Raw genomic sequence first — 20,692 nt, forward strand, 5'->3', positions numbered from 1 at the left:
GGAAGCAATCCTATACAAGTCACAGTTCAAATTTAAGGAAGCAGTTGCAAAATAAAATCACAAATCTCTGAAGCACGTCTTGTTTTTAAGTGTAAATTTCAGGTGAGAAATATATCCTGTGTATTAAAGAATTCAAGCCTGAACTCCTGGATTCCAGGGATTGCAGACTTCAGTGAACTAAGTGCAAACTATAAACCCAGAGTATCAGTGTAGTCCTATGCAGAACACTGAGTAGTTACAGAGCACAGAAAAGTTCCTGTGCAGCACTGGAACATGTGCAGCCTGGTTTAACTTGGTCACTCACCACACAGTATTATTTAACTAAGTACAAGTATTCTGCATCCAGAACAGCATCCTCTGCCTTCCTACCCATGCCCAGAGCAGTGTGTGTGTGTGTGTGTGTGTGTGTGTGTGTGTGTATGTGTAACCCTTCAATCACATCAGCCATCCTGGTTCTGCCCGCGAGCCATATCCCTTCACCTCCTGCATGAAAAGGTAATTGGATGCAGCATCAAGCTCACCTCCAGCTGTCCCCAAACCAGCTCTAACTGCAGATTTCAGACCTTGCCTCCTCTCCCTTTCACACTGGCATTGGAGGAGATGATGAAATACAGAGGAAGTTTCAGCACTCCAAGGCCAAATCTTGCACTGTTTACAACGATTTTCAGACTGACGTGGCACCCAGCATTTCCATCCCATGACGAGGCTTATTTCTGGTCACTGGTTGTCAAGGAGAAAGGGGACCAAACCCTAGGGCAATCCCAGAGGGGAATCCTCCACCAGCACAGCCAAAGGCTGGCATGACATGAATCAGTGTTTTCAAGAGACCAGAGATCATGGATTTGCCCATGAGGGCGGCCCCTCGGCTTCTGCTTCCTGTCTTGGCAGATATTGTTGAGGGTGAAGTCTTTCCCTAGTACCATGGACTTCTTGGAAAAAGAGTGCTAGAGAGGAAAGTGGCAGTGCCAGCAGATAGGATGCCTGCCAAAAAAAATCACAGACTAGAAGAGGCATGTGTTCTCCAGTACTGTGACAGCTCAACTGGGCACCTCCTTCCAGCACAAACCATGGCCCCACACCATGTCTGCTGCTGGGGGATGCCCCCACACAGGACCTGAATAGTCCCTCCAAAAGTTGTGTGGCCACACAGGTGCTGAGGGTGGGCATCAGGAGCATCAGGTAAGCTCATCATTTACACTCAGCTTGAAATCCCTGGATCTTTTTTTTTTTTTACATTTTGCATTAGACGAAAGCTTTCAGATGTAAAATAGAAATTGTCCCAAGCATAGTAACCAGGCACTTGGACTTTCTACCTGCCCCACTCCCTGCCCCACAGCAGCTTCCCAGGAAAGGGGGAAGAGGTAGGCTCTGCAGGACCACAATATTTTGATTTTCTGGCTGCAGGGCAACTGCTTCAACCCAGATCTCATCCAGATGTGTGCAGAAGATGCTTCCCATTGAAGCTATCTAAGCGAAGAACAGCACAGTCCTCACAGCCTTCACAGACCCTCTGCAAAGGCCCCCACAGCCACTGCTGTCACCCAGGCATCCCCTGGCTGCTCTCCAGCCAGCCCCTGCTGTGGCACCGTGCTTCCCCAGGTAACAGGCTCACCACACTCCATGGCCAGGGATGCTGATGGCTAGAAATCAGGAACAGAAATAAGAAAAACAAGTCATAGCATCATGGAATAGTTTGGGTTAGAAGAGATCTTTAAAAGCCATCTAGTCCAACCTCCCTGCAATGAGCAGGGACATCTTCAGCTACGTCAGGCTGCACAGTCCTGTCCACCTTGACCTCGAAAGTATCCAGGAAGGGAGCAATTCTCACCTCTCTGGGCAATCTGTTCCACTGTTTTACCACCCTCATCATAAACCATATCTTCCTTTTCTATAATTTAAACTGACCCTTCTTCAGTTCCAAACCATTATCCCTTGTCCTATTGCAACAGGCCCTGCTAAAACCTCTGTCTCCATTTTTCCATCATCATAGCCCCCCCCTTCAAGTACTGAAAGGGTCAAGAAAGTCTCCCATCCACAAGTAGAACACAGAGTTTTGGAAGCTTTGGGGTAAGGAAGGAAGCCTCCAGTCTCTAGGCAGGGAGTCAATCCCCACTCTGAAGGTGCTGGAGGGTATTCATGTCTCCTGGGAATGCTGTGAGCCCTGCTCTGAGGAAGGCACGGCGCAGGACCCAGATACAGGCAGCTGTGCTTTCAGGCATGCACCTCACCCCCGACAGCCTGCTGTGGCAGTGCCCTGCTCAGAAAACAAAGCTTTCAAAGATCATGGAATATCCTGAACTGGAAAGGACCTACAGGATTATGAAGTCCAATGACCATTTCTTCACTGGACAACCTCAAAAGCCACACAGTATGTCTGAGAGCATTGTCCAAATGCTTCTTGAACTCTGGCAGGCTTGATGCCATGACCACTTCCCTGGGGAGGCTGTTCCAGTGCCCAACCACCCTCTAGATGAAGAACCTTTTCCTGCTATCCAACCTAAACCTCCTCTGACACAGCTTTAGGCCGTTCCCTTGGGTCCTGTCACTGGAGACCATCGGGAAGAGATAAGTGCCTGCCTCTCCTCTTCCCCTTTGTGACGAGGCTGAAGGCTGTGATGAAGTTTCTCTAAGTCTTGTCTTCTCCAGGCTGAACAAGCCAAGTGACCTCAACTGCTCCTTGTACGGCTTCCCCTCCAGACCCTTCACCATCTTTGTTGCCCTCCTTGGGACGCTCTCTAATAGCTTTATGTCTTTCTTATACTGTGGTGCCCAAAACTGCCTCCAGGACTGGAGGTGAGGCTGTCCCAGTGCAGAGACAAGCGGGACAATCCCTCCCTTGTCCGGCTGGCGATGCTGTGCCTGATGCCCCCAGGACAGGACCATCCCTCCTGGCTGCCAGGAACTTGCCCTCGTTCCCCAGGCTGTTTGCACACCCAAGGATGACCACTCCAGGCGCAGAACATGGCATCTTTGGAGGCTCCTGCTCTATCCCTGACGGCGCGTTTCCAAGCCTGCAATGGGACACATGGCACAGCCAAGGTCAGGGTGCCGCATTCACCGGTCTGCCGGCACACGGCACAGGGCGCCGGGGCTCAGCTCCTCCGCAGGCACCGACCCTCGGGACCCGGCATTCCGCGGCCAGCCTCCTTCCTCGCCGGAGGGGATTTCTCGGTTCCCTTGGCTCGGGAGGAGGTGCGACTGGAGTTTCCCAGCAGCCAGGTCCCGCCCCCGCCGTCCTCCCCTTATAGCCAGGCTGCCCCCGCCCCGGCCCCAGACCCTCTGACAGTGCCGGTGACAGTGGCAGTGCCCGTCCAGCCCCGCCGCCCCGGATCCTCCGCAGAGTAAGTCAGGCAGAGCTCCGAGCCGCCCGGAGCTCGGCTCTCCCCCTTCCCCCCGGGCCGGCGTCTCCCGCTTCTCCCGAACCGCTGCGCTCCCTCGCTGCGGAGCTCGGGGGCTCTCTGCGGGGTCCGAGACTGGGGAACGAGTGGCACATGCTGAAGGGTGGGTTCCGGACACAGGGACAGGTTTCAGCCCCACCTTGTAATTATCAGAATGGGAAATAAATCGGATCCCTGGCAGGACAGCAGCTCCAGGGATATCCCAGGGCTGGGCACCGCAAGGATAAGTGCCTGGTAATTCCATTGTGACAGCTGTGTCTGATTTCTGATTTCTGATTTCTGCTGCTTTTCCCCTAAATGTCAGGGCACAGGCTCGAGAAGTGACTGCTGTAAACCATTCCCCCCCTTCCTACCTCTCTGCCTTCCAACACCTTTCCCAAAATTTAGGTATTTTAGGTACTGGGCACCAGAGCGTCCTAAACCCCGATCTGGCACTGAGTTCCAGATCCAACGTGGCACTTCTGCCCTCTTCTCTTTGTCACTATTTAAAGGAAGTGGTTTTCCCCCAAAGCACAGGAAAGTAAGTGGATTGTGATTCACTCAGTTTGTCTATGTTGAAAAAACACGATTTCAGAGCTTGGACCCTGGACGGCCCCAGGCAGACCCTGTGAGTTTACCTTGCCAGGGTCACTGTGCCAAGCTGGCACATTTCTGCATTGCCCTTTTGTGACTGCTTTTTCCTAGTCAGGGATGTCCCACAGCTCCTAGGACTTGCGTTTTCCCGGAGCACTGAAAAGCCTGTAGAAATTCCCTTCTGCCTTTGTGCAGCAGCCTCATATCCGCTGCATCAACTCAGCACAAATTGAAAAATTCAGCCCTGGAGCTAGAATCGTTGGGGTGTTCAAAGTAGAATTTCTTTTTGAGGCTGATGCAAAGTGAGAAAGAAACTTTCTGTGACTGGAGCATATGGCTGATCTAGAAGCAGTAGTGCCTCACTTTGACACCCAAGTTCAGAGCAGAAAACCTGAAAAAACACTCATTCTCCAAAGTATCAGCTGCCTTCTCCCACCATGGGACTTTGAGGCTTTCCATCTCTGATAAAGCAAATCACGAGGGAGCAGAGAGCTCAGGTTTGAGTTTGCTTCATTCATGCTCTCTATAAAAAGATGCCTGGAAAGCCAAAGAGTTTGAAAAGGCTGAGAGAAGCTCCCAGGGAATTTGTTTATCTTCTCAGTCACTGTTAGCTCTAGCAGTGAACTTTGCAAACTCCAGGCCTTAAAGAAGAATTTGGCTTTGGAACTGTATTATGAAAACAAAACTCTAGGCAGCAGCAGCTGGTTGCTCTTTCAGTTGCAACAGTTCAAAATTATGCTGCTGAGATATAAAGCAAGAAGAAAAAATTAGGGTATTACAGTGCATTTTCTCTGCTTCTTCCCAATAACAGTGTATATATAGAATTTTCTCTGTCTGAAAGAGTCTCACTAACAACAGGAAATGATGGTTTACCAGTATCTATACATGGTTTTATGCTGGTGGAAAGCCTCTCTCTCATGCTAGGTGAGATGCCCTGCTCTGCCTGCTCTGCCACTACCATTCCCCATCACCCCAGCCCTATAGGGGTGCCTGGTGCTGCTGAGGCACATGGATTGAGTCCTCTGGGGAGGTTCTGCTCCTGCTTTGGCTTCTTTACTGGAGACAAGTTTTGTTTTCCCTCAGCTTCCCATTGGGAGCAGAATTTGGCCAACATCAGGGTGCTGCTGGACCAGATATTGGGTGGTGGATGTCTCACAGGGGTCTGCAGATAGGACTGTGGGTGAGAGCAGCACAGCAAAGGGTCAGGGTGGGGCTCTGGGTGGCACAGCTCTTCTGTGGACTGTGATGGACTGTGATTTCCCAGGCAGAGCCAAGTGGAAGCCCCCAGATTTGTGGTGTCTCTATTCAGTACTTAACTCAGATAACAAAAATGGTAGGAAAAAATCCCCCACCTCCTAAGAGGGCTCCCAACTTGCAGAGATTGGGTCTGGCATCTCCGTGGACACTTTGCTTTGATGAATTAGTGTTTTTTTAGGTGTCAGCACATGGTCTGAAGTACACTAAACTCAAACTGTCTGCACTGCTCTACTGCTTCAAAGATGGCTTGGCCCAGTGCAATTTCCTTGTGTGGACAGTAATCACCACTTTTCCACAGGGAATGGATGGGGAGTGGCATGGCTGATGCAAATGCAGAGAATAAACTTTGCTAGATAACTCTGGATTTATGAGAGGCTGTGGGAGAGTAGGAGATATCCACTAAAATGAGATATAAATCCTCATGACCTAGGATGTCAGCAAGCTGGAGAGACCAAAAATCCAAACAATTGCTTGTTAATACTGGCAGCAGCTCAGGAAAAAGAAGTCAGGAAAAAGTTCAGCAAAAAAAATCAGAATAGGGATAATTAATAATTCTCTTCCCCTGAGAGCTCTCTGGCACACCATGAGCTGCCCCTCACCAATGAGATCGTTCTGCATGAAAGCTGTTTCCTTTGAGGAAGAAAAGGAGAAAATGGGAAGCCACTGTGCCCAGAGTCCGGGCTGGGTCCTTCTGTGTCTTGACTCTGCTCCAAGTGTTTCCCTTGCCCTTGCTTCCCTCCCCAGCAAAGCTCCAGCTCGGAGGTAGGTGCTGTGATCAGCAGAAGCTTGCTGTATCCCACTACAGCTACACCAGCACCACAGTCCCAGTGCTGCAGGGCGTCTGGACAGGGTGCCAGATGATGCTCTGTGAGCTGAGCTGCTCTTCTGGTTTGAAACCAGAAGCTGAATATGCTATGTCAGAAATAATTGGAGCTAAAGGCTCCCCTTGCAGAAGCCAAGTTGCCACATAACAATAATGAGGATGACGATGATAACAGTAAATTAGTAATAATACTGAGTTGGGAACAATGTCAACTCTTGACCTCAAATCATTACATTTCCCAACACTTGAATTTGAGTTCGGTGCCTGGGAAATGATTTAGCATTTCTCCTGCTAAAAAAATTAAGAGCTTGATGGAGTTTTAGCAAGCTTTGATTTGTGATAAGAGCAGAGGCTTAGAGGAGCAGCCTGTGGCTATCCAAGCCAGAGCCAAGCTCCTGGCATGTCCTGTCTGCTGCATTGGGCAGGAGCACATGCTGACAGAGGCAGAAGGTGCAGTGCTAGCACAGCAGCTCCTGCCTGTGCCCCCGAGATGTAACCAGGACCACCTCCTTTTAGCTGAGTATTACTTGTAGGAAGTGTTGGCATATTTTTCTGTAAGTTTCTTAAAAGCATTTCTTACAGTAAGAGCTTGGCTATCTAACAATAATGAGAAGAGATGGACAGGGAATTTTTGGTACCTCTTGACACTAAGACTGGGGCTGCATTTCCCACAAGAAGTGGCAGCTGGGGTTTACTGGTATTTCCTGCTGCAGATAAAAACACAGGGCAACCACCAGTGGCACATGATAATCACTGGGCAAGAGTTCAAGCTGACCAAATGTGAGAGAGCATGGCAGCTTTTGCATCCAAAGCCTTACCTAGGTGCTCGAGGCTGGCTTTTTTTGAGCCCTACCAGGACAAAGTTGTGACAGGCATTAAAAACTCAGCTTTTAACCAGCTTAATCGTTCCCCTATGGACTCTTTTATGTGTAGTGTCACTTTGATGCTTTTCAAAGATACATTGCATTCATCTTGGCGTTGAAGAAGAACCAAAACTGTTTGAAGTCCACCTTTGTGATCATCATTCATCAAAATGAAAGACCTTAGCCTTTTGGAAAGAGAGAGGTAGTTTCTTTGGCTGGAAAACAAACAAACGAAAAAAACCCAATAATGTTTTGTTTGAAATAATAGGAGAGGGAGAGAAATGACTCAGCTGAGTACAAATCTGTGCTTGAACAAACAGGAAGGAAGGGATTTGGCAGAATTAATCTAAACACAGTTTTGTATTGAGAAATGCAGGTTACAAAAAGAGCCCTACAAAAATTAAGAAGTCCAAATTACTTACAGAGCATGCCTGTTGCCATGATTTTTTTTTTTTGGTTGGTTGGTTGGTTGGTGGTTTTTCTGGGTATTTTTGTAGTGGAAATGTAACAAAAAGCTCTTTTCCACTGCTTTCAGGATTCTAGTGGGGCATCCTGACTAGCATAGCTGGAGTGAATTGCAGGGAGTTTCCTTTCCTCTCCCGTCCTCAGTACATGTGCTAGGGAGATGTAGGTGCACAGATTCAGCCATGGCACAACTTTTGGCTAACCTGGGATTAGCTCAGTTTTTGAAGAGTATGCTGCTAATAATGTGTTGGTTGTAAATTCAATCCCTGTATGGGACATTCACTTAAGAGCTGGAATTGGTGATCCTTGTGGGTCCTTTCCAGCTCAGACTGTTCTGTAACTCCTGTCAGCTGAGCTCTGGTGCTCAGGCCCCCTTTGCTTGCTCATGCAAGCAGAATTCCTTTCCAAGTGAGTTTTCATATTTGTTGTGTTTAGAAAGTAGTAGCATTACTAATCCTGAACAGGGCCTGGCATCGAAATCAGGGAGGAGGAAAGCTCTCAGCAAAGCCAGGCTCTCACTGCTCTCTGTACCACTCTGCTGCTACCACTAACTTGGTGCTTCAAAGCTCTCCAAGCTGCCAGGAGCCAGCAGGAGGAAACACAATTAGAATGAAAAGCCACAGTCTTCCAAGCAGTTTTTGCAGAAATAAGTATCGTATTTTGTATCAGCATGACACATATCAACATTTTAAACTTAACAAGGGTATTTGAAGATCACCACATTGTGGCCTTATAACTGAACCCAAATTATTCGTTTATTTAAAGTCTAATTTTTCTGCCATTATTCAGTACCAGTAAACCAAAACTTGCCTGAGAGTTCTTCATACAAATGTGCTTCAGTCTCCTAGAAAGTCACTTGAAATAAAGCAGTACTAGACTAGGAAACTATGACTCATTTAATTTATTTACAATGATTACATAATTATAATCATTATACAAATGGTTATAGTTATGCAAATAAATATTTTGCAGTATATTGAATTACAGAGGAACATAATTCTAAATATGAATTCTGAAAAGAAGTTATAACAATAACAAATTTTTGTTGTTTATTATTTGTTGTGTAAGAGTGTTGGCGGTAAGGCAGGACTCTGGCCGAATCAGGTCTGTTAAAACAAGGCTAAACTACCTGATCCTTGTGCCTTGTTCTTCCTCTGTGGTATTTTTCTTCCTAACTGCTACAATTTGTTTTTTTCTGAAATTTACAGGCTAGAAGGAAAATGATGAAAATGTTACCTTTTCTCCAAAGCGGTCCTTTTGGAATGCGCAGTGGATCAGAGGGTTGCATTGATGCAAACAGGCCATTTGAAAACACTTCAGCATCGGTAGCTGAGGAAGCCCCTGCCTGTCCTGAACCTTCTGCAGATGAAATCTGGTCCAGGGACCAGGAGAAGATGAGAGAAAGGCCAGGGGCAGCCTGCAGAGCTTCACGGGCCTCTTCAATCACAAGCAATGAGAGTTGCATCTCCGCTGGGGACAGCCCTGAGAAGGGAAACAAAGGAATAAAGGGAATGCTTAAAAGTGCATTTAAAATAGTTAAAAAGACCAAGCCACCCAGTGGTAAGTGCTCCTCCTTCTTCCTTTCACCACTCCATGGGCCACGGTTACCTCTAGAGGGGCTATATGAGGCAGGGAATTGTTCCCTAGGGAAACAAAGGTATCGACAGATTGAAGTGACTTTTCCAAGAAGCCTGGGGAAAATTTGGCTGAGGGAGACATGACCTCAAGTCCTACTCCTTTAGTACCAAGGGCACAGTCCTTGAGGAACTGCCCATTTGCAGGTTTTCTGTCTAAAACAAAACTTATTTCTACCTCTCATAGGGGCACAGAGAACTGAGGGTAGGTGAGAAACCAAGGTGTAAATCTCAGCTTTGTTCCTCTATCTCCTCCTACAAAGTCTTGTTGTTTTAGTACAAATTATTTCATTTCCAGACAAGCCTTTACCTGTCTAATTGACATATATTTCTCCATGTGTCAAATGGTTTTCTAAACTGGTGGTTTTCCTTCTTGGCCTTACATTTGCTGCTGAAAAGAGGCCTTTTGTACTTTTTTTCTTAGCCCTGCATTGCCCCATCCCCAATGTCTTTTTTTTTTTTTTTTTTTAAGCAATCAGATTTAAAACAACCATAATTGCAGAAAATATTCCAGATGAGAGACCACCAATGTGTGGTACAATATATTCCTATTTTCCCATCTCAGCTGGATATTTCTCACTGAGTACATCCTGGGGTTGTAACTGACATGTTCACTAACCTCCCAGTAAGGATTTACTAATTCTCCAGGCATCTCTCTCTTCCTCCTCCATCTCAAGCTGATTCACATCCAGCTTGCAGCAGAAAATCCTATTTGTTGCTAAGTAACTTTTGTTCTATTGAATTTGTATCTTGTGTTTCGTGCCATTAAATTTCAGCCCATTTACTATTCAAGTTATCCCATTGTTCGTGTAAAATGCACCAAGCCCTCAGTTTCTATAATGTCTCTGAACTTTGTGCAATCAGCAGATGCCAAAAGGGCACTCCCAGCTTTTGTGCCACAATCTCTAAGGACAAATGAAGTAAGATGAGTTTCATGAATAATGTAAGCTTTCTCCATCCGGGGTTCTCCATGCAAACATTACACACTTAACAAATCATATTTTGGGATATGACTTTGCCATTTTAACTAATAATTTCCCAGGTTGCCCTGTCTCAAGTAACTGACTGTAATTTAGATAAGACAGTTTAGTTGTATTTGTCTTGCTTGCTAAATGTGTCCTCCCAAACAATTTCACGGGTCAGGTTGTGCCAAATCTATTTCTGGAAAACCCATGTGGTATTTCCTTTAGCACATCTTTAGTTACATCTTTCTATCTACATTATTTCTAAAGCCATGCATCTGACTTGAGATCATATTAATGGGAAGGGGAATGAGCAATAACTAACTAACTAACTCCACAAGGCTAAATTTTGGAAAAAATTATAGGTGGTTAGTGAATAGCTGTCCATGTGCAACATGCAGGTGATAGGTATTCAAATTTCCATCACCTCAGTTAAAGGCAAGTTAGAAGTAATCTGATCTTTAAATAAACAGATTTTCTATATGGTCTAGGAACCAAGAGCTAGCATTTTGGAAGTATAAGCATTTTTTAAAAAATATTCCAGAGCCATCATTTTCTATAAAACAGAAATCTAAATCTTTGCTCTTGGTTAAAGAAAGGCTGTTCTTTTTTCACCAGTCAAACAAGTCATGGATCTCCTTGGAGAGCAAAAGCTTTGTGATGCCATTCAACATTTGTTTGTCCTGGAGAAGAGCCTGTCTAGCAAAAGTGAGGAGGGACTGAACACCAGTCAGAAAGACATTGAGTCTGTCTATGAAGTTCTGAAGCACAAAGTCTTCAGCACCTTGAAAGATTCTGTGCTGCTTGCAAAAACAAACCCAGACCTGCTGCAACAGGCAGTGGAGGCTCTGAAAGAACAGGAGAAAGAAGACCAGAACTACATGTCAGAGAATCCACCTGACCAAAATATGCAATTTAGACCTAGAAAATGGAAAGAGCTTTGGATGGCTACAGTAAAGGAGTCAGTAGAAGCTCGAATGAAAGACACAAGCCGTACTCCTAGAACTGAGAACCTCTCTGCAGTTGGCCAGAACCTCCTGCACATGGGAAAGACAATGAAAGAAGATTTGACAGTGGTTGCCAAGTACATTAACAAGCTTTATCCTCCCGAGTTTAATGTGTTCAGCATATATGCAGAACTCTACCACAATTATTTTGCCTCCCAGGCAAAGAAAAGTGCTGAGTCTCATCTGGAAGATAAGGATATTTACCTTCTTCTCTCATGGGTACACAACTTCTATCCAAAGTAAGTGGGCTTTTATACAAGTTTACCCCTGGCAATTGAAACAGGCTCATTGGCTGCAAACCCAAGCATTTGCTTGATTTATGAGTTAGTATTGCTGCAGTGCAGTCCAGCACCTGGCTAAGTTCTGGTGTTACTGATGATGTGCTGATTTACACTCCTGGCCAGAATAGCCAGAAGGGACACACTCAAGGCTGCTAGTCTGTAAATGAAGGGCTGTTCCACCATTCTGGCTTCTGGGCAACAGACACACAGATGTTTAAGGCTTCATTTGTAGGGTAAATTGGTCAAGGTTCATTACCTTGATATCTATTACAGTTGCAGACCTGGGCTCACTCTTGGAAAATTTGGAAATTTCAGCCCTTTGTACCAGAGGGCAGACAATAAATAGAACAACCTTGCAATTATCCTGGGCATGGAGGATGTTGCTTAGGTGTTACCCACAGTCTGTTTTCCTCACCTTTAGGAGAGCCAGGGGTGTGCCCCTGTGAGAGGACACTCTCAGCCAAGGGTTCCTGTAAACCCTGTATGTTACTGAACTGAAAATATTCCTTGTTGTGGCTAATAGTACTGGGTGGAGAATTAAGGGCTTTCACTTCTTAGGTGGAAACCAGTAAAGACACCAGCAATGCTTTTTCTGTTCTAAATTCATTCGGCTCCACTTTTTCCTTTCCCTGTTTCACTGATGAGTGTAATGATTCAGTGTTGATCCTGGAAGTTTTCCATAGTCAGTGCTCTAGGTCAGGATATTCAGGCCTGAACCAGCCTGTGTTTGGAAGTGAGCAGTTGTGGGGGGTAGAGCTCAGCCAGAGCAGCTCAGCCTGGCACTGGGGACAATGTTGGCCAGGGTAGCAGCAGCTTTGAGAGTGTTCCCAGAGGCCACGTCCAGGTGTCTGCTGAGGGACCACCTCTCAGCCATCAAACACCAGCTTTTCATCTGCTCACCTCTCTGTATTGATGGAGAGAGGTCATGTCCAGGCCCTAGACTCCCCTGCTTTCTTCAGGTCCCCCGTCCCCACCAGAACACAGTGCTGGTACTGAGGAGTTTGACAGACCATGACTCCATTCCCAGGGTTGCTTGTGGTCCCACCCTCACAGGTCTCACCCCTGGCACATATCCATTCAGCCTCTCCAATCCCTGCGTGGACTAAGGACAATGTACATTTCAATCTGTTTTTTCACTGACATCCTCAAAAAGTGTTAGTGATTTGCATCAACAACTGTCTTGAATTACACTGCCCTTGGAAAATACAATTGTTTGGCTTTTTTTCATTCCAGAGACATGAGAAAAGATCATGACTTAGCCATGGAGTTGGATAAAGTTAAGCTTGGAAGCCTTTTGCCTTCAAGTCTGAGCAAAGAGCTTGAAAATAAATACCTTGACAGTGAAGAGGTAAGAAAGGTTCAGTCACTCCTCTTCTTCCCTTCACTGCTCCCATATGACTCCTCAGAGAAGTTGTGGCTTGTCCTGCACACACACTTCACCAGTGAGCCACACACCTTACACACCCTTCCAGGGAAAAGAAAAAGCTTTTGTTTGTTTTTGGGGAACAGGTCACCCTTCTGCTAGATGGGACTTGCAGAGTAAACTTCTGCTTAGCCCTGGGAACTGTGAGAAAAGAACTGCTCTGTTCTTGTAAATCATGTGGCAGCAATAGGGGGAAAATCCAACAACAGATCTTTATGGGCAACTTTCCAATTGTCTGATAAATCTCCAGAGGGATTTATGATCCCTCTCACAGGAATTGCTGAAGGATCTTGGATTACTCCTGGTCTCTGCAGAGGTGCCAGACCTTGGCTGAGCACAAAGAATGGAGATCTGGTCTTGACAAATATGTTTCTTTGGTGGAAATCGCCTGGTCTGCAGAAAATAAAAGTTGCTCTGGTTTTTGTATCACCCTTCCCTTAATGGAAACAAGAAGCCACTTTTACAGTACTCCCATAGCTTAGTGCTTTTGGCATTTGAGGCTGGAATTCCTGGAAAATGAGAAGATGAGTTCCAAGTTGAGATGTACTCCGTGATGGTTTGCATATGGGAAGGGTGGTGTGAGGTTTGCAGAGTGCATGAACAAGGCACTGGGGGATCAGCAATAGGTGCCAGACACTGCACAGACCAAAGCCTCACTGCAGCCCAGAGGGGTCAGAGCAGAGAAAACCTGAGAGCACTTTGTTTCCCTCTCCAGCACTTGTGTGGCATCAGAAGAGCTCATGAAAAAAGATTGCAAAGGCAGGTAGCTCAGAGTGTGACACACACACACAGTGTGTGGTTGGGGGAATTTGGGCTCTGGCACACGTAGCTGCTGCAACCTTCCTACCCACTGCTCTCCTCCCTGCCCTCCTGATCTTCCTGATGTGGAGGTGTGATGGGATCTTCACTCCTACCTTAAAATACTCGACTCATTATTGCATAGGTGGATATCATGATGGGGTTGTCCTTGTTGCTGGGAAGTCATAGGTGAAGCATCTCCTAACAAGGAGGCTTTATTTCCCAGCCAGGGCTGAGGAAAAAAGTCTGCTGAGCTGGGCAAAAGATGGGTGGGCAACTAAAACCTGCAGAAGGCAGGAGCTGCTGCATCCATGTCGCAGTAAATACCATTGTTCTTCTTTCCCTAAAGGTCACTGTCAAAAATTCACTGACCAGATGTTTAGATAAAGAAATCCAAAGATGGAAAGAAGACAAAGAACCAGAGAAGCTAAATGGGCATTTTCAGAGTGAACTACTAGGAATATTTGTTATCCAGGTAATACAGAGCTATATTAAACATAAATAATTGCATCCTTTACCTGCTTAGGATTCGAGACCAATTATGGTTATTGCAGAGAAGGAAAAGGGCAAGTCACTTGTCTAGAGTGGTAGCAGAGGTGAGTGGTACAGGAAGGCTCAAAACCATGGTCTGTCTTGGGCCTGGTGTACCATGTGATAGAGGCAAATGCCTCTATAAGCAAAACAAGAAGAAAAACTGCCTTCATTCTCCCTGTGCATTTTCTTCTGCCTGCCCAGCAGCAGAGAGGCTCAGTTGATTGAAAAATGAGGAGTCTGTTTCTTCCTCCCAGGGAAAGTGCATGCTACAGGCAGAGCTGCCCCTTTCCCTCCTCTGGCTGCAGAAGATTAGTTGAATTTATTTTTAAAAAATAAACCCCTCATATGTTGAGGTTGTTGTGATTAAACTGTTATTTAAATGCAATCTAATGACATTCAAAAAGGAAAAAAAGAAACAAAACAAAGTGTCAAATTGCCTACTTTCTCAGCTGTTTTCTAGATTTTCTTCAGGTTCTTTTTGAACCTCTCAGCTAAGTACAGCTGCTTTGTATGGTGCCTGGCTCAGTTGCAGGGGGAATGCAGGACAGCTGGGTGCAGTTACATCAGTAAAGGATCTGCAGCCTCTTTACCCAGCAAACCTGGCCTTTTTGGAGCAGGTGACATTTAAAATCGATCTCTCTTGTTTGTTAGAGTATCTACAGCAGCCAGAAGCGAGCCGAGGACATCAGCAAGGCCGTAGGTGAGGAGCTGTCCCGCCGGCTGCTGAAGGAGCTGCCAGCCTTCCTGAGGAGGTGAGCTGGGGAGGGGCTGTGAGCAGCAGGGCCAGCACAGCACCGGGGCGACCACTCACCCACCTCTCCTCTTCCCATCTCTCCTCCAGCTATAGGGATGCCTTTGAAGACTTCAAGGAGAAAAGCAAGAAGCACAGATACTACAAGCCTATACTGATTGCAAATATTAACAACTGCTGCAATTTTAGGTAAGGTTTCAAAAGAAAAGGTTTTGCTCCTTCCTCTGCAGGCAACATGTAATAGTAGGATAGAGGGGAGGTACTTCAGAGTGAGGAGAGGTAGGTGTATCTGCCTGCAGAAGCTTTGGAGACCTCTGAATTTCTCTCTCTCTACTCTGAGGACAGACTATTCTGACCTGGCTGATATTTTCTTGCAGAGAATATACAGAGAAATACATGGCAGAAAAGGACGACAGTAAAGCTGATATCCTCAGCACTCTGGCTGATATTGAAAAGAGTGGCTTTGATGTGCTGCTTCAACAGCTCTTTGCCCAGCTGAAGGTACCATATCTGTGCCCCATACCCTCCTGCCCCATGTCTCACCTGATACCAGGGCAGGGCATGTTCTCCTGCTGTGCTATCTGTTGCTCAAATCTCTGATTCAAATCAGCCAAGTTCAGAAGGGACAGGATTGGTCCTAATCCACACTGCTGCCAGAAAACTCCCACTAAGCTCTCCTTGAGCTGGTCCTCAAGCCTGCAGGCAAAATGGGTGCAGTGACATAGGCATGACTGTGCAGGTGAACATAAAATCTGCTGATTGCATCTGAGACAATGGCTGCAGCAGGGAGAGTCTCAACCTGCAGCTGTTTGCTCTCCACACTGTAGGAAGCCATAAACTGCATATACTGCAGTTTAATGGCATAAACTGCAATTACACAGCTTTTGGCTTCCCCATAAAGGTGAGCTCAAGGGCATTATTTTTGTACTTTTGGCTTCCTTTTTTTTGGTTGTTTTGTTTGTTTATATATATATAACACAGTATTTTCAAGTTAAGTAATTTTGGTGGAGGAAAAGGAAGCGTAGGAGTCAGGAATGTTCAGCCACAATCTCTCCTGCTTTCTCTGTAGAGCCTTTTGGAAAGCACGAGAGAACAAGGGTGAATTTTTTTCAGTTTTGTATTTATTTGCTGTGGCTGAGAAAAAATTTGATTGAAAACATCTCATAAGGATTCATTTTTTTCCCCTGATGTTTCCATAATTCTTTAATCAGACAAGACAGTGAAGAAAAAATAAAAGCAGAAATAAAAACACCTGCAATATGAACCTTTCAAGCCCTTGGTCTTCTTTACCATGAGGAACCAGGAAGGGGATGCAGCCCTTTGTTCCCCTGTCCCTGTAAGGCATCACCACGCATCCCTGCACAGGAGTACATGCCATGCTCTTGCTACATGGGATACTCTACATGTATAAAGGACAAATATACATGTGCATAGAATTTGTTTGGGGTAACTTAGCAGATTTTCCTTTTTTCAGCCAATGTACAAGAAGTTTACAGAGAATAAGTGGGATTCCAGCAGTGAAATTATGAATGAAATCATTAAAACCACCAGCAAACATATTTCAGACTTCCAGACCCTAAAGGACCCATTTTACCATGTAAGTCCAAGAGAAATATTGGAGGGATTCTCGGGTGCTGAGGTTGCATTCTCAGCTTTGATCCTCTGTGGCTTGAGTTGCCTTGACCTCTGGGTGAGCTGGCCTGGCATCAGGAAGCCTCTCAGGCAGGGTTTCCACCAGCATGCAGTTTACCCAGATTAGGCACACAAATCTTACCCTCCTCTGACAGAAGCAGACTTCTTGCAGCTCTGCTGCACTGTTTGCAGAGTAAACCACCCCTGATGTAGAGAAAGAGCTTTGGAGACCACGCAACACATGGCTTTATTTACAGTTTAGTAATTTCGAAACACAGATGCAATTGCACAGTTCAGTCTCGTTTCTCCTTTGATTGCCCTAAGGACTGGAGGAGGTGGATGCAACTGGGGCAAATCCCAGAGAACTGAGCCAGAGCCACATCCTCACTGGTGCTGGACTATATATGAACTGTCACAAGACAATATTTGATTTCCTGTCTTTGTGTTTTTAGTAGCTGAGACAAATAATGATGTTTTATGTGTTAGAGAGAAGAACAGGAAGAGCAGCATGAATTCCTGTTTCTCTGGAATACTGTTACTCCTTTAGCACATGGAGATCTTTTCAGCACTTTTAACTCTTCCCAGAAGGAAAAAACATTTGGAAATTCCCATACTTATTAGAGCACAAAGAAATTCTCAGCATCTAGGATGTGTCATAACTAGACTTGGGAGGTTGGCAACCAGGGCTGTTCCTGATGTGTAATCAACAGCAGGCATTGGTGGGGCATGTCTTGCAGCATCTGGGATGGTTTTGTCCTCCAGCCAGACGCATAGTTTGTTCTGTCCCCAAGAAAAAGAGAGTGGATGATCATTCCCTCCTGTGCTTCCCACCAGGATATCGTTGAGAAGATCCATGCTCGTTTGGTTAAAGAGTACATCGTGAGGCTGCTGAAGAGGAAGGTCAGCCTGAAAACTCCAGCACAGCAGCAAACTCTGGCCCAACACATCTCCAAGAATGCTGCTGACCTGGAAGCCTTCTGCACTAGCAATGTACGTGAGTGCACACACTGAAAAACAGGAAAATAATTCTGGAAACTTTTGTTAACCTTTTCTACTCAGCTTAATTTCCTTAGGCAGGACCTTAGGCACAAAGAGGTCTCTAACTGTCCGTAGGCAGAAAGGCTCCTGTCAGCAGCCTGTCCCTCCCTGCTTGGAGAGATATGATTTCATCCTCCTTTGTCCCACAGGCAGTTTCCTTTTGAAGGTTTATATTAATAGGGCCAGAAGACTTTAGATAATATTTTCCGGTTTCAGTACAGCGTCCATGGAGTCTGGGTTTCCTCTCGCTCTTGATTTCCCCCATGCTGCAGCTTTTAGGTCAGCCGGGGGCTAAAGCAGGCAGTGTGGGGTCTGTGGTATGCAAGGAATTTCTCCACAACAGCCACAGCTGGAACACCCCTTTCTGTCCTTTGAGATATCCCTCCTTCCATGCCTCTAATTTTGCCTGCAAAAGAAGCTAATAGCTAGGCCAAAACCTGTCCTCCATCACCCCATGCATGTTTGACTGGAGAAGGAACAAGCCTGGGTTTCACAGTGTGGGTGGGAGGTCAGGCAGCTGCACCTTGGAAATTCCAAAAGGAAAAAGCTCCAGCTGGGGCTTCTACCTAATTTTGGCAAGACCTGGAGATTCTAAGGGCAGGGTTGTGTTTGGAGCTGGGGCAGAAGAGCATGTGGCAGTGACTTACCTGGCCCATCAGACCTTATAAACACACCAGGCAGTGCAGAAACCCAAGGAAAGGGAAATGAGCCAAGAGAATCTGCTGAGGTGGATGTGGAAGTCTCAGTGTTATGGCAAACCACACACTACTTATGTAATAGGATTAAAAACCTTCAAAAAGCTACTTCAATTTTTCCAAGGCTGCCTCAGGTGAAAACAATGAGGCACGTAAAATCATTCATGTGTCTTTTCCTCTTGCCAGGAAACAGCCTCAGGAGCCAGCTCCCAGGGTGGGGGGAGGTTTGCACCCCCATAATGTCCTGCTAACCACTTTCTCTTCTCACAGGGATCTCAAGCCACGTGGCTGAATTCAGCACTCCCCAAACTGGCTGAAATAATCCGACTTCAGGATTTAGGTGCTATTAAAATTGAAGTTGCAACACTTGCCAAAACATACCCAGACATCCGGTAAGAGATGCTGAAACACATTTGCTAATAGTCATATGAAATTTTAATTGAGCCAGAAAGCAGTCAAATATGAATATAGGTGAGGTTCATTTAGCCTGAGCCTATAAACCTGGGTGGGGGCTGCTTTCCAGACTGTGGCAATCCCAATGCTATCAGAAAGCAAAAGAAGATATGAATAAAAGCCTATTGATATATTCCAAATTCTGGCCTGATTTTTCTCCTTTACCTTGGAGATTCCCTTCCCTACCCCAAACATCCCAGGACAGTGCAGGGTCTTGTGTAGGACAGCCAGATGCTGAGCTGGCTCCCACAGGGGATGTCAGCATGTGCCACAGGGCAGGAGCCACATCCTGGTGCAATGGCCCTGACATGTGGAAGTGTGTGGGAGGAAATAACACCTGCCCCTTTCTCTTCCACAGCAAAAGGCACCTGGAAGCGTTCCTGCACATCAAAGCCAATTTGTCACGCAGTGAACTCAAAAGCATCCTGGGCTACTTGGCGGACACCACAGCATCCACACAGCCCAGGGCCCCGCTCTTCTCCAGCATAAATGTGTCTTAGACCAAGGCTTGCCTTGGCACTGCCCTGTGCTGGACTGTGGAGTGAGCTGGGATGGAGACCATCTCCTGGAGCAATGCATGGCACACACTGCCATCTTTTCCTATGGAAAGTGCTTTGTCCCGGTCTGGTGCTCAGCATCTCTGTGGGAATCATCATCCTCCATGTGGGGCTGGGCACAGGGTGCACCCATGAGAGGTGCAGTGCCTGCAAGGGCTGGGGCTGCTCCTCACTCCAGTCATGGATTCTCCCTGAGGTCTCCTTGGTGCCACCACATTCTCTGCCTGGACACGGCCCTGGTTCTCTGAACTCCATCTACCTCTCGGGGTGCCACGGAAGCCACATCACAGACCAAGCAAGCACCACCTGTGTAGCTTTTTGTCTCCTAAGGAAAGGAAGGGAAACAAAGACTGAAACCAACATTCAGATATACTGGAGAAGTCGCATGTGGGCATGCTTGCAATCCATGTGCCTTCCTCAGAGCCAGGCAGGGCAGCTGTGTTAGGCTGGTGGGAGAGGCACAAGGTTTGTGGTGAGGAGCAGTTGCAGCTCAGCTGTGGCAGGGCTCCTGCCAGCCCCCTTGGAGCAGCTGCAGGCTCTGACCCAGGGCAGCAGCACTGCCCAGGGCCTTGGGGCTTCCAGTTTAGAACTGGCCCTGGAGAGTGTGTGCTTCCTTCACCTCTGTGAGGTGGGAGCACCTGGGCCCCTGGCAGCCAGCCCCTCTGCAGTGACCATCCAGTGCATCCATATGGAGGGACCCCTCAAACAGAGGCAGGGAGCAAGCTGCCTATTGCAGTGGATTGTGTGGGTTAAGCCAGCATCTGGTAAAGCACTTTGGATATTATTGAAGTTCTCCTTATCAAGGAGAGGACTTCCAGACCCCATTAGCAACACGGGCTTTGAATGGGGTGTGGAAGTGGTCTCAAATATCATCAATAGATACTGAGTACCCTGTATGCGTCACCATTTTCTTACTCACTCTTTCCCCTCTTGCTGTGAGGTAGATATGATGTGAAAACACAAATGGGTCTCTTGTGAAACTGTGTTTTGTTTCTTACAGCACATGTTTTTTGGGAACCTAATCAGTTGCCAAAACAGCACTGAGAATATTTGGAGACCTTTCCCTTCTGTTTTCCTCTATTTCAACTTTTGCATCAGTCTGTGAAAAGTCAGTCCGGAAGGAAGATGCCTGATGACTGTGCAAACTATATAATGTATTTATATGTATATGCAGTATATCACCGGTGTATTTTTGCACCCAATGTTATTTTTTCTCAGTTAGAGATACTAATTTGCAATGTTTATAATAAACAGTATTCAAATATGCTAGAGAAATGACTCATTTATTCTGTCGCTGGCTGTTGTTTACTGTGTTACCACAGCTATATCCTCCTTCAGAGTGCCATTTCTTCCAGCCTGCTCTGGTGAATATCATCCACTGGTTCCAAATGGGGGGTCTTGCTGGACTATAGACAGGTTGGAAAAGCATTGCTGATGCCCCTGTAAGACATTCACTGAGCATGGTGGGCTGCTCACTAGCAGTGGCCAGTGGCAAATACTCAGAGGGTTCTTCTGCTGCCAAATCCTGTGGCAAAATTGTGCCCTAAG

General features: G+C 46.4%; 1 protein-coding gene across 1 annotated transcript; it reads left to right on the forward strand.

Moving 5' to 3' along the window:
* The first annotated feature begins 3,125 nt into the window (after positions 1–3,125).
* TNFAIP2 (TNF alpha induced protein 2) lies at positions 3,126–20,413 on the forward strand. Its single transcript, XM_014871918.2, has 12 exons — positions 3,126–3,341; positions 8,588–8,939; positions 10,594–11,221; positions 12,497–12,611; positions 13,834–13,959; positions 14,670–14,770; positions 14,860–14,958; positions 15,147–15,270; positions 16,244–16,366; positions 17,236–17,391; positions 18,405–18,526; positions 18,946–20,413. Exons 2-12 carry the CDS (start codon positions 8,600–8,602, stop codon positions 19,085–19,087), a joined length of 2,076 nt encoding a protein of 691 aa, XP_014727404.2. The 5' UTR covers positions 3,126–3,341; positions 8,588–8,599; the 3' UTR covers positions 19,088–20,413.
* Positions 20,414–20,692: the final 279 nt, after the last annotated feature.

Source organism: Sturnus vulgaris, chromosome 6, assembly GCF_052056855.1.
Source record: "Sturnus vulgaris isolate bStuVul1 chromosome 6, bStuVul1.hap1, whole genome shotgun sequence".
Taxonomy (NCBI): domain Eukaryota; kingdom Metazoa; phylum Chordata; class Aves; order Passeriformes; family Sturnidae; genus Sturnus; species Sturnus vulgaris.

Excerpts from the sequence above, each read along its gene's own strand:
- TNFAIP2 (XM_014871918.2), top strand. The coding sequence starts at position 8,600 with ATGATGAAAATGTTACCTTTTCTCCAAAGCGGTCCTTTTGGAATGCGC. Across the intron at positions 8,940-10,593 it reads AAAGACCAAGCCACCCAGTG|TCAAACAAGTCATGGATCTC; the intron begins GTAAGTGCTCCT and ends TTTTTTCACCAG. Across the intron at positions 13,960-14,669 it reads TAGGAATATTTGTTATCCAG|AGTATCTACAGCAGCCAGAA; the intron begins GTAATACAGAGC and ends CTTGTTTGTTAG.